The sequence below is a fragment of the Somniosus microcephalus genome, chromosome 16 (genome assembly GCF_052327205.1).
Source record: "Somniosus microcephalus isolate GS21.2 chromosome 16, FLI_Smic_1.0, whole genome shotgun sequence".
NCBI lineage: Eukaryota > Metazoa > Chordata > Chondrichthyes > Squaliformes > Somniosidae > Somniosus > Somniosus microcephalus.
The window spans coordinates 5,442,274-5,458,977 of NC_141002.1; the positions used below are offsets into that span (position 1 = coordinate 5,442,274).

Consider the following 16,704-nt stretch of genomic DNA (forward strand, 5'->3'; position numbering starts at 1 on the left):
GCAATGGCATTTCAAGTGCTCATCCAAATGCTTCTTGAATGTTGTGAGGGTTCCTGCCTCTACCACCCTTTTAGGCATTGAGTTCCACATTCCAACCACCCTCTGGGTGATAAAGTTCCTCCTCAAATCCCCTCTAAATCTCCTGCCCCTTACCCTGAATCTATGCCCCCTTGTTATTGACCCCCCTAAGGGGAAAAGTTCCTCTTTGTCTACCCTATCTATGCCCCTCATCATTTTGTACACCTCAATCAGGTCCCCCCTCAGCCTTCTTTGCTCCAAGGAAAACAACCCCAGCCTGTTTAGTCCTTCTTCATAGCTGAGGCGCTCCATCCCAGGTAACATCCTGGTGAATCTTCTCTGCACCCTCTCCAAAGCAATCACACCCTTCCTATAGTGAGGTGACCAGAACTGCACACAGTACTCCAGCTGTGGCCTCACCAGCGTTTTGTACAGCTCCATCATAACCTCCCTGCTCTTATATTCTATGCCTCGGCTAATGAAGGCAAGTATCCCATATGCCTTTTTAACCACCTTATCTACCTGTTCCGCTGCCTTCAGGGATCTATGTACATGTACACCAAGGTCCCTCTGACCCTCTGTACTTCCTAGGGTCCTACCACTCATTGTGTATTCCCTTGCCTTATTTGTCCATCCAAAATGCATCACCTCGCACTTTTCAGGGTCTGTATGAGATGTGAGGGACTCGACCTGTGTGGGTCTGTATGAGATGTGAGGGACTCTACCTGTGTGAGTCTGTATGAGATGTGAGGGACTCTACCTGTGTGGGACTGTATGGAATGTGAGGGACTCTACCTGTGTGAGTCTGTATGAGATGTGAGGGACTCACAGAAACAGAAACACAGAAACACCACAGTGCAGATAGAGGCCATTTCGGCCCATCGAGCCTGCACCGACATATCCCACCCGATCCCCATAACCCCTACACCAACACATATCCCACCCTATCCCCACGTATTTAATCCCCCTAACACTAAGGGTCAATTTATCATAGCCAATCAACCTAACCTGCACATCTTTGGACTGTGGGAGGAAACCGGAGCACCCGGAGGAAACCCACGCAAACACGGGGAGAATGTGCAAACTCCACACAGACAGTCGCCCGAGGCCGGATTCGAACCCGGGTCCCTGGCGCTGTGAGGCAACAGTGCTAACCACTATGCCACCGTGCTCCCTGTGTGGGTCTGTATGAGATGTGAGGGACTCTACCAGTGTGAGTCTGTGTGAGATGTGAGGGACTCTATCTGTGTGGGTCTGTTTGAGATGTGAGGGAATCTACCCGTGTGGGTCTGTATCAGATGTGAGAGACTCTACCTGTGTGAGTCTGTATGAGATGTGAGGGACTCTACCTGTGTGGCTCTGTATCAGATGTGATAGACTCTACCTGTGTGAGTGTGTATGAGATGTGAGGGACTCTACCTGTGTGGATCTGTATGAGATGTGAGGGACTCTACCTGTGTGAGTCTGTATGAGATGTGAGGGACTCTACCACTGTGAGTCTGTATGAGATGTGAGGGACTCTACCTGTGTCGGTCTGTATCTGATGTGAGGGACTCTACCTTTGTGGGTCTGTATGAGATGTGAGGGACTCTACCTGTGTGAGTCTGTATGAGATGTGAGGGATTCTATCTGTGTGGGTCTGTATGGGACGTGAGTGACTCTACCTGTGTGGGTGTGTATGAGATGTGAGGGACTCTAAATGTGTGCGTCTGTATGAGAGGTGAGAGACTCTACCTGTGTGGGTCTGTATGAGATGTGAGGGACTCTATCTGTGTGGGTCTGTATGAGATGTGAGGGACTCTACCTGTGTGAGTCTGTATCAGATGTGAGAGACTCTACCTGTGTGAGTCTGTATGAGATGTGAGGGACTCTACCTGTGTGGGTCTGTATGAGATGTGATGGACTCTACCTGTGTGTGTCTGTATGAGATGTGAGGGACTCTACCAGTGTGAGTCTGTATGAGATGTGAGGGACTCTATCTGTGTGGGTCTGTATGAGATGTGAGTGACTCTACCTGTGTAGGTCTGTATGAGATGTGAGGGACTCTACCTGTGTGGGTCTGTATGAGAGGTGAGGAACTCTACCTGTGTGGGTCTGTATGAGATGTGCGGGACTCTACCCGTGTGTGTCTGTATCAGATGTGATAGACTCTACCTGTGTGAGTCTGTATGAGATGTGAGGGACTCTACCTGTGTGGGTCTGTATGAGATGTGAGGGACTCAACCTGTGTGAGTCTGTATGAGATGTGAGGGACTCTACCTGTGTCGTTCTGTATCTGATGTGAGGGACTCTACCTTTGTGGGTCTGTATGAGATGTGAGGGACTCTACCTGTGTGAGTCTGTATGAGATATGAGGGACTCTATCTGTGTGGGTCTGTATGAGATGTGAGTGACTCTACCTGTGTGGGTGTGTATGAGATGTGAGGGACTCTAAATGTGTGCATCTGTATGAGAGGTGAGGGTCTCTACCTATGTGGATCTGTATGAGATGTGAGTGACTCTACCTGTGTGGGTCTGTATGAGATATGAGTGACTCTACCTGTGTGGGTCTGTATGAGATGTGAGTGACTCTACCTGTGTGGGTGTGTATGAGATGTGAGGGACTCTAAATGTGTGCATCTGTATGAGAGGTGAGGGACTCTACCTTTGTGGGTCTGTATGAGATGTGAGTGACTCTACCTGTGTGTGTCTGTATGAGATGTGAGGGACTCTACCTGTGTGGGTCTGTATGAGATGTGAGGGACTGTACCTGTGTGGGTCTGTATGAGATGTGAGGGACTCTACCTGTGTGGGTCTGTAAGAGATGTGAGGGACTCTACCTGTGTGCATCTGTATGAGATGTGAGGGACTCTACCTGTGTGGGTCTGTATGAGATGTGAGGGAACCTACCTGTGTGGGTCTGTATGAGATGTGAGGGACTCTACCTGTGTGGGTCTGTATGAGATGTGAGGGACTCGACCTGTGTAGGTCTGTATTAGATGTGAGGGACTCTACCTGTGTGGGTCTTTATGAGATGTGAGGGTCTCTACCTGTGGCATGGTGGCATAGTGGCTAGCACTGTTGCCTCACAGCGCCAGGGACCCGGGTTCGAATCCGGTGTCGGGTGACTGTCTGTGTGGAGTTTGCACATTCTCCCCGTGTTTGCGTGGGTTTCCTCCGGGTGCTCCGGTTTCCTCCCACATTCCGAAGATGTGCGGGTTAGGTTGATTGGTATGATAAATTGACCCTTAGTGTTAGGGGGATTAAATACGTGGGGTTACGGGGATCAGGTGGGATATGTGTCGGTGCAGGCTCGATGGGCCGAAATGGCCTCTATCTGCACTGTGGGGTTTCTTTGATTTCTGTGACTCTACCTGTGTGGGTCAGTATGAGATGTGAGGGACTCTACCTGTGTGGATCTGTATGAGATGTGAGGGACTCTACCTGTGTGGGTCTGTATGTGATGTGAGGGACTCTACCTGTGTGGGTCTGTATGAGATGTGAGGGACTCTACCTGTGTGGGTCTGTATGAGATGTGAGGGACTCTACCTGTGTGGGTCTCTATGAGATGTGAGGGACTCTACCTGTGTGGGTCTGTATGAGAGGTGAGGGACTCTACCTGTGTGGGTCTGTATGAGATGTAAGGGACTCTACCTGTGTGGGTCTGTATGGGCTGTGAGGGACTCTACCTGTGTGAGTCTGTATGAGATGTGAGGGACTCTACCTGTGTTGGTCTGTATGAGATGTGAGGGACCCTATCTTTGTGGGTCTGCATGAGATGTGAGGGACTCTACCTGTGTGAATCTGTATGAGATGTGATGGAATCTACCTGTGTGAGTCTGTATGAGATGTGAGGGAGTCTACCTGTGTGAGTCTGTATGAGATGTGAGGGACTCTACCTGTGTGGGTCTGTGTGCGATGTGAGGGACTCTACCTGTGTGAGTCTGTATGAGATGTGAGGGACTCTACCTGTGTGGGTCTGTGTGCGATGTGAGGGACTCTACCTGTGTGAGTCTGTATGAGATGTGAGGGACTCTACCTGTGTGGGTCTGTGTGAGATGTGAGGTCCTCTACCTGTGTGGGTCTGTATGAGATTTGAGGGACTCTACCTGTGTGGGTCTGTGTGGGATGTGAGGGACTCTACCTGTGTGGGTCTGTTTGAGATGTGAGGGAGTCTACCGGTGTGGGTCTGTATGAGATGTGAGGGACTCTACCTGTGTTGGTCTGTAAGAGATGTGAGGCATTCTATGCATGGGATGGGAAGGCTGCTACCTGCCTGGGTCTGCGCAGTATTTCTGGCCATTTCTATCTTGTGGAGCAGACAATAATTTGATTTATTTTATCAAGTTTCTTACACTTCTCCCCAAGAATTTAACTCCTTACAGTGGGTGCAAGTCCACTGGTGCTGGGTGGCTTCCTGCAAGTCAACCAATTCCTTCGTGTGCAAAGTGCAAGTCTACACAGCAAGTTTCAGTGGGCTATTCTATTATAGATGGGGAGGCAGCCCAGCCTTCACTTGACATCCACACTGACTCGCGTGCCCTTTCCAACAAGACAGCGATCAGTCGCACAAATTCTAACTACGTTTTCTCTCTTCTTGCCCAGGGACATTGAGGCCAATGGTTGTGTCTCTTCAGTTACACTATCTGAACTCAGTTACCTCCGCACACACTGGGGCTCAAACCATGACGGTCCTGGTCTGTCAGGCTGAGGCCCACACAGGACCTTCACCAACTGAGCCATCAGGCATCCTCGTATTAATAGTTTTCATGGGTGTTACACTTAATGCACGGACAGCAGAGACTCTACCTTAACAGAAGAGCATTCACTTCTGCATGGACCATCGAACTGGCTTTGCCGGTCGTACGTTTACTATTTCTTCCACAGCGAGGGAAGTTTCCATATGTTGCTTTCTTAATATAGCCATTGTAGCCAGCCCCAACCTGCAGAAAAAGAACAGATCATTTTAAAAATAAACTGCTACAAGCACATATGGCACTGACATTTGACAGCAACTGAATCCAACCCACTGCATTTAAAGGCTACCAGTAAATATACTGTCCTGGCAGAGGAGGTTCCTGTCTTTCTGGTATACTAGGCAATCTCCTATGAAGTTGCATACTGTAAGGCAGAGAATATTGTCACTCTCTTACCTGTCTCTGTTGTCTTCATGTTGCTCTCTCTATCTCTCCTCCTGTTTTTTGATTCTCTCTCTGTCTCTTCTTTTCTTCCTTCCTATTAGGTCGGAGGTCGGAGGTGGTGGGAAATATAGCTTGGTGTAGTGGAGATGAAGCCACCAACAGCTGCAGGCTGCATTTGGGCTAGGGGTTATGTGGAAAATCTGGCCTGCAGTCTTCAGCAGCTTCCTTCCCACCCCTCGCTCATACTTCTCCCCAACCCCTTGCTCCATTAATGTACCCAGAAAACTGTACAAGTCTTTCAGACATTTCTCTCTTCACAAGTGTTCCCTCGTATCTCTAACTAGAGTGTACCTCCCCTTTAAGAGGTCCTGGTTGCCTATAATTGGCGTCAGAGATGCTGATTCCCTGCCCAGTTTTGGATACGCTGAAGTATACTGAGGGTGGAGGATGGGACGCCAGCCAGGAGTGTGTTGGAATAGTCGAGCCCAGAGGCAACAAACAACAGCACCAACAATTTGCATTTATATAGTGCCTTTAACGTAGTAAAACGCCCCAAGACGCTTCACAGGAGCGATTATCAAACAAAATTTGACACCGAGCCACATAAGGAGATATTAGGACAGATGACCAAAAGCTTGGTCAAAGAGACAGGTTTTAAGGCGCATCTTAAAGGAGGAAAGAGAGATAGAGAGGCGGAGAGGAGTAGAGAGGGAATTCCAGAGCACAGAGCCTAGGCAGCTGAAGGCACGGCCGCCAATGGTAGAGTGATTAAAATCAGGGATGCACAAGAGGCCAGAACTGGAGGAGCGCAGATATCATTGAGTGTTTTACGGCTGGAGGAGGTCACAGAGATAGAGAGGGGCAAGGCCATAGAAGGATTTGAAAACAAGGATGAGAATTTTAAAATCAAGGCGTTGTTCAACCAGAAGCCAATTTAGGTTAGCAAGCACAGGGGTGATGGGGGAACGGGACTTGGTGCGGTTGGGATATGGCCAGCAAAGTTTTGGATGAGCTTAAGTTTATGGAAGGTGGAAGATGGGGGGTGTTGTGTATGTACCTTTAAGGGAAGAACTGGTTTTAGACTGCAGTACCGGCAGTGACCACCCCTGTATAAAAGGCCCTAGCAGGCTTCTGTATTTCAGTCTGACGTTACCCTCCTGTTCAGTAAAGTACCTGTTAAACTGTTCTCCCGAAGTCCGTGTATTATTGAGGCGCGGACTTTACAGTGGCGACGAGTAAGTTCGAACTCACCTGCAGTGGGGCATCATCTCACGGGGATCTCACCCTGAGAGGAGGTTTCTTGGAGGTCGTAGTCTGAGCAACGGGCGTCGACCGCGGGCAACAGCCCAAAGGATTCATCGGTGTTCGGAGAATTGCGGGAGAGGCTGTGGAGAGCTGAGCTTGGCTCCCCAGTTAAGGTGTTCCAGCAAATCGTGCTGGTAGCAGGTAGTGCGCTGGCCCTTCCAGACTGCGGCGGGCTCAAGCTCGATCGAGCGGCTCTACAAAACGGGCTGCGCAGCGTTGCCGGGAAAAGAAAACAAAAGAGAGAGAGAGGGTGGAGCGCACAGGGCGCGGTCGGTTCTCAAGAACCGGGCAGCGGAGAGAAAATAAACGGGGGGAAGGAAAGTGAGATGCGCCGAAGCCACGGGTCACTGCCATTACCCTGTAGAACGCTAGGAGCAGTGTGGCAGCAAGGGGAAGAAGGAAAAGCGCGGGAGGCGCCATTTTATCCTGTTGGGGAAGAAGGAAAAGCACGGGAGGCGCCATTTTATTCCATTGGAGAAGAAGAAAAAGCGCGGGAGGCGTCATTTTAAATCACTCAAGATGCCGAAGAGTGGCAGTATCACTGCTTTCGACAACGAGGTAGAAGACTGGACCACGTATGTGGAAAGAATTGAAGTGTACTGCAAGGCAAATGAGGTGGCCGATGGAAAGAGGGCGTCGGTATTATTGAATTTGATGGGCGCGAGTACGTACGGCCTATTGCGGAATTTAATTACCCCAGCTAAACCAATGGAGAAAAGTTTTGAGGAGCTTGTTAATATCTTACAGGAACACCTAAACCCTGCACTGCTGCTGATAGCAGAAAGATTCAAGTTCCATAAAAGAAACCAACACAAAGATGAGAGCAATGCTGACTATCTTACGGAACTATGCAAGTTATCGAAGCACTGTCAGTTCGGAGCAGGACTGGCAGACACCTTACGGGATAAGTTTGTCTGCGGGCTCCAGAGTGAAGGAACCCAGAAACGACTACTTTCGGAAAAGGACCTGACGCTAGAACAGGCTTTCAGCGTGGCAGTATCCTACGAAGCAGCAGCACGGGGAGCTGCGGAAATACAACAGAAACCACAAGAATATAGCGCTAACGAAATGGCGTATGGAGCAGAAAAGTGCTATCGCTGCGGCAGAACAACCCATGACCAGAAGGACTGCTGGCTTAAGGACAAAGTATGCAGGCAATGTGGGAAAATGGGACACATAGCAAGAGTCTGCAGGTTGGGAAAGAAAACCAACACGACAAGAACTACTAAGGAACAGTACAAGAAAGTAAAGAAACTGACAGACAGTAGTTTGGAAGATCAGAAGAGTGATAAGGACTCCGGGAGCAGGAGACTAAGTTGTCTAAAGTTACACAACGTGATCGCAAAGGAGGATCACCGAACCATTTGGGTCACCCTCATGATAGCAGGGTCCCCAGTAAAGATGGAATTGGACACAGGATCAGCCCTAACTGTCATGAATCGACGAGACTATGAGCGGCTATTCTCACACATACCCTTAAAGGACACGTCCATTGTATTGAAGACATACACGGGGCAAAAGGTCTACCCCAGAGGAAAAATAAGGGTGCCAGTTAAATATAACGGCAAGGAAACACAGAAACTATATATGTATATACTACGAGATGGAGGACCACCATTATTGGGACGTGAATGGATCCGAAAAATACAATTGGATTGGCATTCCATTCAGGCGCTAACTGTGACTGACACAAAGGATGATGACGTCGCACCTGGACGTCTGTCACAAATTCTATCTGACGTGGAAGAGGTGTTCCAACAAGGACTTGGGACTCTAAAAGGAGTAAAGGCAACCATAAAGATTGAAGATAACGCAAACCCAAAATTTTTTAAGGCCAGACCGGTGCCATGCGCGATCCGCCCAGCCGTTGAAGCTGAACTGGAGAGTCTGGAGCGTTTGGTTGTGCTGTCCAAGGTGGACTGGAGCGAGTGGGCCACACCAATCATTCCTGTAATGAAGAAAGCATTGAGCAGCACGCCTGATGAGCCGAAGAAGGTTCGCATCTGTGGGGACTTCAAGGTGACTGTGAACCCAGTCCTGCACACAGTACAATATCCACTTCCGCGGATAGAAGATATTTTTGCCTCACTATCTGGAGGGAAACGTTTTACAAAGATTGTTCTGGCCCAAGCGTATCTACAAATGGAGGTGGAAGAAGCGTCTAGGAAATACCTTACGATAAACACTCACAAAGGCCTTTACCAGTACAATCGACTGGTATTCGGGGTAGCATCAGCCCCGGCTATTTGGCAGAGCGCGATGGAACAAGTCCTGCAAGGGATCCCGGGGACCCAGTGTTATTTGGACGACATCCTGGTTACGGGCGAAAATGACAGTGAACACCTTGCCAACCTGGAGCAGGTGCTCACGAGATTACAGGAATATGGGCTAAGAGCCAACTGCCCCAAATGCGAGTTCTTCAGGAGACAAATCTCGTATTGTGGTCACATGATTGATGTGGAAGGGTTGCATAAGTCGCCGGACAAGATTGAGGCTGTAGTCAAGGCTCCAGCACCGGAAAATGTGTCGCAACTGAGGTCGTTCCTCGGGTTGGTGAACTACTACCATAAGTTCTTGCCGAATTTATCTACAATTCTGCACCCACTGAACGCCCTGCTGCAAACTGGAGTAACATGGAAATGGAGTGATGAGTGTAAGCGTGCCTTTCAGGAATGTAAATGCCTAATCACTTCAAAAGAAGTATTGGCCCACTACAACCCAACACTACCGATTTGGTTGGCATGTGATGCGTCACCCTACAGCATTGGAGCGGTGCTGTCACACAAATTCCTTGACGGTTCAGAGAGGCCAATAGCCTTTGCGTCGCGCTCGCTAACCTCAGCCGAGCGTAATTACGCCCAGATTGACAGGGAGGCCCTCAGCCTGGTGTGGGGGGTGAAGAAGTTCAATCACTATCTGCACGGGCAAAAATTCACCCTACTGACTGATCATTAGCCCCTGGTCTCCATTTTTAACCCAAAGAAGGGCGTTCCGGTGATGACGGCGCAACGGCTGCAAAGATGGTCACTTTTTCTAGGGGCACATCAGTACGACATAGAGTACAAGGGTACGAAACAGCATGGAAATGCTGATGGGCTATCGCACCTACCGTTGCGTTCGGTAGAAGAAGCACCTGCAGTGGACCCTGTTGAGATATTCCATGCGACCATAGTCGAATGTTTGCCTGTTACAAACTCAAGTATAGAGAAGGAAACCCGAAATGACCCGACACTCTCTCAGGTCTATGATTTGACGGTGAAGGGATGGCCAGCATATGGCGACTCACTGTTGCCAGCATTCTCGCCAAGGAGAGAACAGCTGTCAGTGTGCCGGGGGATCTTGATGTGTGGATCCCGAGTGGTAATTCCACCCAAGTTGAGAGATAGAGTGCTCAATGAGCTTCATGAGGGTCATCTGGGAGGGGTAAAAATGAAGAGCCTAGCCAGGGCATTTGTGTGGTGGCCGGGAATCGATAAAGAAATCGAGGATATGACCAAGAGATGCACAGGATGCCAGAAGGTCCAAAACGCTCCACCACAGGCCCCGCTACATCCATGGGAGTAGCCCTCATCTCCATGGCAACGGGTACACATTGATTTTGCTGGTCCATTTATGGACTCAATGTTTCTAATCGCTGTGGACGCCCATTCGAAATGGCCAGAGGTCATTAAAATGTCCTCCACCACCACGGAGAAAACTATTGCAGCCCTAAGGACCATCTTCGCCAGGAATGGGTTGCCAGAACAGATTTGCTCCGACAATGGGCCACAGTTTGTGTCTGAGGTTTTCCGGAGGTTTCTGAGGAATAATGGGGTGAAACATTACACATCTGCCCCACATCATCCAGCCACAAATGGATTGGCTGAGAGGTTTGTTCAGACCTTTAAAAAGGCCATAAAGGCAATGTATAATGACGCCATACCACTACAACACAAGATGGATAATTTCTTGTTTGCTTACATGCGACACATGCAGTCACCAACCAAGCTCCAGCCGTACTGTATTTCAACTGAAGGCTAAGATGTCGCCTGGATTTGCTCAAACCAAACATAAGACGAGATGTTGAGGATAAGCAATTCCAGCACATAAATGAGAAGCCAACCAGGAGCTTCAAGATAGGGCAACCAGTCTTGGCCTGCGACTACCGAACAGAAAAATGGCAGCCAGGAATGATATGCACACAGCAGGGACCACTAATGTACACAGTGGACGTTGGAGAGAGCATCGTGAGACGCCATGCTGACCAGATTCTAGAGTCACAGGAACAAGCCAAACCCATACCACGAGCAGGTGCACCTGGTAATCAACCCAAAGTACAGATTGCGTCTACCTCAGAAGCAGTGGTATTGGAAGCTGACGAACCAACCAATGACAATGAACCAGAATCCACTCCGCCGCAAGAACAGGATACTCGAGAAAGGCGCTATCCAGTCAGGATCAGGAATCCTCCTCAAAGACTGAACTTATAAATGATTATTTCAGTTGATGTATATAGTACCCAGAAAATTGTAATTAGTTATTATTTAGTTGTTAAATGAATGTTATGTACTGTTTATCTAAAAGGGGAGGAATTGTTGTGTATGTACCTTTAAGGGAAGAACTGGTTTTGGACTGCAGTACCGGCAGTGACCACCCCTGTATAAAAGGCCCAAGCAGGCTTCTGTATTTCAGTCTGACGTTACCCTCCTGTTCAGTAAAGTACCTGTTAAACTGTTCTCCCGAAGTCCGTGTATTATTGAGGCGCGGACTTTACAGGAGGCTGGCCTGCAGTTGTTGGAAGAGTCAAGTGTAGAGATAACAAAGACATGGATAAGGGTTTCAGCAGCAGACTGGCTGAGGCAGGGATGGAGACAGGCGATATTATGGAGGTGGCTGTAGGCGGTCTTGATGATAGAGAGGACACGGGGTCGGAAGCTCATCTCAGGGTCAAATAGAACGCCGAGATTGTGAACAGTCTGGTTCAGCCTGAGACAGTGGCCAGGGAGGGGGATGGAATCGGTGACGAGAGAACGGAGATTGTGGCGGGGTCTTCCCAAAATTTAATTGGAGGAAATCTCGGCTCTTTCAATTCTGGATGTCGGACAAGCAGCATGACAAATCAGAGGCACTAATGGGGTCGTGAGAGGTGGTGATGAGGTAGAGCTGAGTGCTGCCGACATACATGTGGAATCTAAAGTTGTGTTCTCAGATGATGTCGCCGAGGGGCAGTATGTAGATGAGAAATAGAAGCGGAAAATGCTAGATACTTGGGGGACTCTAGAAGTAACGAGGAGGGAACGGGAAGAGAAGCCATTGCAGGTGAATCTCTGGCTTCTACTGGATAGATAGGAATGGAACCAGGCAAGGGCATTCCCACTCAGCTGGACAACGGAGGAGAGGTGTTGGAGGAGGCTGGTGTGGTCAACCATGTCAAAGGCTGTAGACAGGTCAAGAAGGATGAGGAGAGATAGTTTACCATGGTCACATACGATGTAATTTGTAACTGTGATTAGGGCTGTTTCAGTGCTGTGGTGGGGCGGAAACCTGATTGGAGAGGTTCAAACATTGTGTCACGGGAAAGGTAATCACAGATTTAGGAGATTGGAACACCTTCAAGGACTTTGGAGAGGTCAGGAAGGTTGGAGATGGAGTGATAATTTACAAGGACAGAGGGGTCAAGGGTGGGTTTTTAGGGAGGGGAGTGATGATGGCAGATTTAAAAAGGGACTAGTTTACAATATCAGCTACCATGGGGACTGGGTGGTCAACAGTTTAGTGGGATTAGGGTCATAAACCATACAAATCCCTTGACTGGGTCTTTGCTTTAACTCGGGTATTTCATTAGTCGGATTTTGGCGCTACAGGACCCTGACACCAAGTTTTCTTGTGTTACGTTATGGTTTGATTGTTTCACTGTATCTTACACCTCAGTATAAGGTGCAGTGTGTCAGGACTACATTTTAAGAGGTACTGTTATGAGTAGGTGAATATTCACTCCCTCCACTACCAGTGTGCTGTGGCTGCAGTGTACCATCTACAAGATGCACTGCAGCAACTCGCCAAGGCTTCTTTGCCAGCACTTCCTAAACCTGTGACCTCTACCACCTAGAAGGACAAGGGCAGCAGGCACATGGGAACACCACCACCTCCAAGCTCCCCTCCAAGTCGCACACCATCCTGACTTGGAAATATATCGCCGATCCTTCATCGTCGCTGGGTCAAATATCTGGAACTCCCTACCTAACAGCACTATGGGAGTACCTTCACCACACGGGCTGCTGCAGTTCAAGAAGGCGGCTCACCAACACCTTCTCAAGGGCAATTAGGGATGGCCTTGCCAGCGATGCCCACATCCCATGAATAAAAAAATTAAGAAGAAATATGCAGCATTCACTTACAATGTACTGTCTCTTGTTGTAGATTATTGCTCCAACACCACGATCTGGATCATCTAGATCAGGAATGAGAGACTGTTAGAAACAAATTGTTATGTTCTTGGATTTTATTTACTCTTTTTTAGTTTAGATTGTTTCTTGTCTTACAAAAACACTAACTGGAGGCCTGGCTGTGGGCCCTGCTGAGATAGCATTTCAGGCTTAATCAGTGTTCCTTTAGTCAACCAAAATCAGGATGAAGATAATCACTGAGTAAAATTATTGTATTTTCATCATCAAACTAAAATTAGAACTAAAAACTTATAAAGACTAAATTTTAAATTCATGATAAAAAGAGATGAAAACTAAAATTAAAATGATTTCTGGGACTAAAACACTGGTAAGTAATGCTCAGCTTTTGCAATAAACATTGGTAATTGAAATGGGCAAGTACAATCTCTATTTTCGTTCAAGTACCTTGAGGTTTGTTATTTCTAGTGTACTGGCGATCTGTGGGGTGGGTCTGAAGAAGGGAGACTGTAAGCTCTAGTCGGTGAGACACTGACCTTTCACCTTGGTTTCAAACCCAACGCAGACTAATAAAGTGAAGGTGAAATGAGTTTGGGGAAATCTCAATTCAGTGAGGCTGGGCCCACAATACAATACTACGTCTAGTTCAGCACTTAACTGGCAACGTAACTCAGACAGGCTGCAGGATAGACAGTGTGAAATGAAAAATGTTACGCTGGCGTAGTAAGAGGTGCTTTTCTGAGGTCCAGGTAAAGTAAAGAGCATTTCTACCCATCCATCTGGGTCAATTGAAAATTTGAAGACAGTGATTGATCGATTTTTGTTAGGTAAGCGTATCGTGGGATATGGAACAAAGGCGGGTAAATCGAGTTGAGGTACAGGACAGATCTAATTGAGTGTCAGAACAGGCTTGAGGGGCTGAATGGCCTCCTCCTGTTCTTATGTAACTGTGCTATAATTACCATGTGATGCTTGATGCTGACACTGACAATAGTACTTGAGATTACTACTCAGTAACAAACCTGATCGAGCAGCTAGCAGGAAGCAAAGTTGCAACAAGTGAGCAGCAAGGTCTGGAGTGATGTCCTGGGTCTCAGTGATGGTGCCATGGTTACAGTTCAGGAGTGCATCATAGCAGCGCACTGTGCAGCCAATCAGATCATTCTTATCTATTTCAAAAACCATTTTTAATTTACTCCAATTGTCAATCAGCTCGTTTTCCAAACTGTTATTCTGATCAGACCTTTGACAGTTTCGACACTTCTGTCTGCGAGTACGTCTGCAGATCTTAGATTTCACATCATTATAATCAATGAAAGGCACTTGGGGAATTGCTATTGTGCTGCTGCTTTTGAAGATTTGGTCGACTTTATTTGAATCATTTTCGCCTGTTTGGTTTTTGAGGCTATATTCTGGATCCTTAGGCCAGAAAAACACTGAAAGAACCCCTCCTGAAATGAATGAGACAACAACAGTTTTTGAAATCACATAGCTTACACTAAGTGTTTAATTTATTATATACACTCTAATTTTAACTGTAAACCAATCTATCAACTTTAAATAAATAGTTAAATAAGTAAATAAATAAATAATCAGAGTAAGTAATTACCAATGAATTTGGAATCAAACTAAATCCAACTACTAAATATAATCTAGATCTCAAGTGATTCTATTAGTTCTAGAGATAAATTACTGCAAACAATAAATAAAGATTAGAAATGGCAGCACAGTCGGTGTGTCGGGACTGCAATATGTGGGTGATTGTCCTGGATGACCACACCTGTAGGAACTGTTTCTACCTTGAGCCACTCCAGTTCAGGGTTGTTGAGCTGGAGTGTGAGGTAGAGACACTCCGACACATAAGGGATAGGGAGGAATACCTGGATAGGTTTCTGCAGAGTACAATCACACCTCAGAGTAAAGCACAGGTGCAGGAAGGGGAGAGTGTGACTGCCAGTCAGCAGGGTAGGGGGAACTTATGGGAGGTCTAGAAGGAGGTCCCACAGACCAACAAGTATGATATACTTGCTACCTGTGAGGATAAGGATGAAGGCTGCAAGGAGGAGAGCCAGAATGCTAACCATGGCACTGCACAGCAGGAGGCAGTCCATGGGGGGAGGAGCAGAATAGAAAGGTTGTAGTCATTGGGGATTTGATAATTGGGGTATAGATAGCATATAGAAGAAGGCATACCATTTCATGGGACACTGGCACCAGTACTGGGACAGAAAGGAGCTATACTGCTTAGACAGGCTGCACGGGACCAGAGTCCTAGCAGAAAGAATAAATAGGGCTGAATAAGGGTAACATAAATGGTCAGGAAACAGATAAAATTATAGAACACAAGTATAAAATAACTGTTAAAAATAAAGCGAGAGGAACAGTTAATAAAAACAAATTAAATTGCCTGTTAAGCAATGTGTACAACATCCAAAACAAAGAGGGGAACTGGAGGCAATAATTCATAGAGAGGAACCAGATGTAGTAGGGATAACTGAAATATAACTACATAAAGAACATGATTGGTAGTTAAATAGAGCAGGATATAATATATTTAGAAAGGATATGGAAGGAAGAAGCGGGGGTTTGGGTATTTGTACTAATTAGAGGTAACATAATAGCAGTAGAAAAGAGCGATATAACTAACATTAAGACTGAAACAGAATCCATATAGATTGAAATAAAAGATAAGAAGGGATCAAATAGGGGTACACTATAGACCACCTAATAGTGAAAGGGAGGTGGAGGGTAAAATATGTAGGCAAATCCATAAAATGAGTAAAAGACATGAAATTCAGCCCCATAGTGCTGGCTGATGAAGCCGGTTTCAGTAAAAAAATGGTGGCCACCTCGCTTCCGTCCACTTCTGGTGGGTCCCGCAGTGGTCGCCATTTTGGGCAGGTGGGCAGCGCTGCCATTGCCTGCGCTCGCTGGAGAAATGGTAATGAGGCAGATCGTGACGTCAACGAGTGTGCAATGATGATTTGACGCACGACTTGCCAATTTGGACGTTGCTGCTCCATTTAACGACCTCTCCAAATCACGAACAGCTGAACGTGCGTTCAGCAGCAGGAAGGACCCCCCACCTGCACTGTTGAAAGGGATCAACAGCAACCTGCAGCTGACTTGCTTTTTGATTTCTACTGGCTCTGTGTAAGTTTGTGCAACTGTTTGGAGCTTGCTATAGTTATTTAAAGTTGGTGTTTACCAAGAAAGATGACTTTGCCAAAGCTATGATAAACGAAGAGGTTGCTGGGATACTGGATGAGAGAAAAATAGATAAAGAGGAGCTACTAGATAGGCTGGCGGTAAATAAAGTGGATAAGTCACCCAGTTTGGATGGGATACATCCTAAGTTAGTGAAGGATAAGGGTAGAAATTGCGGATGTGCTGGCCACAACCTTTCAATCGCCCTTAAATACAGGGCTGGCGCCAAAGGACTGGAGGATTGTAAATGTTACACCTTTGTTCAAAAAAGGGGAGAAGGATAAACCTGGCAATTACAGGCCAGTCAGTTTAACGGTGGTGGGGAAGCTTTTAGAGACAATAACCTAGGAGAAAATTAACAGCCACTTGGACAAGCATGGATTAATAAAGGAGCGCCAGCACAGATTTGTTAAGGGCAAATCGTGTTTAACTAACTTGATTGAGTTTTTTTATGAGGTAACAGAAAGGATAGATGAGGGCAGTGCAGTTGATGTTGCGTATATGGACTTTCAAAAGGTGTTTAATAAAGTATCATGAATTAGGTTTGTTAGCAAAATTGAAGCCCATGGGAGAAAAGGGGCAGTAGCAGAATGGATACAAAGTTGGCTAAGGGACAGAAAACAGAGAGTTGTGGTGAATGGCTGTTTTCCAGACTAGAGGGAGGTATACAG

General features: G+C 47.1%; 1 protein-coding gene across 1 annotated transcript in view; it reads right to left on the reverse strand.

Moving 5' to 3' along the window:
* The window catches only part of LOC147105950 (uncharacterized), a gene marked incomplete at its 5' end in the record, with an annotated part of 367,623 nt that overhangs the window by 277,024 nt on the left and 73,895 nt on the right, over positions 1-16,704 (reverse strand). Inside the window, 3 exons of the mRNA XM_086009773.1 lie at positions 4,807-4,940; positions 12,821-12,873; positions 13,849-14,277. Of these exons, the coding sequence (XP_085865899.1) occupies positions 4,807-4,940; positions 12,821-12,873; positions 13,849-14,277 (616 nt within the window). The remainder of the gene's footprint in view (positions 1-4,806; positions 4,941-12,820; positions 12,874-13,848; positions 14,278-16,704) is intronic.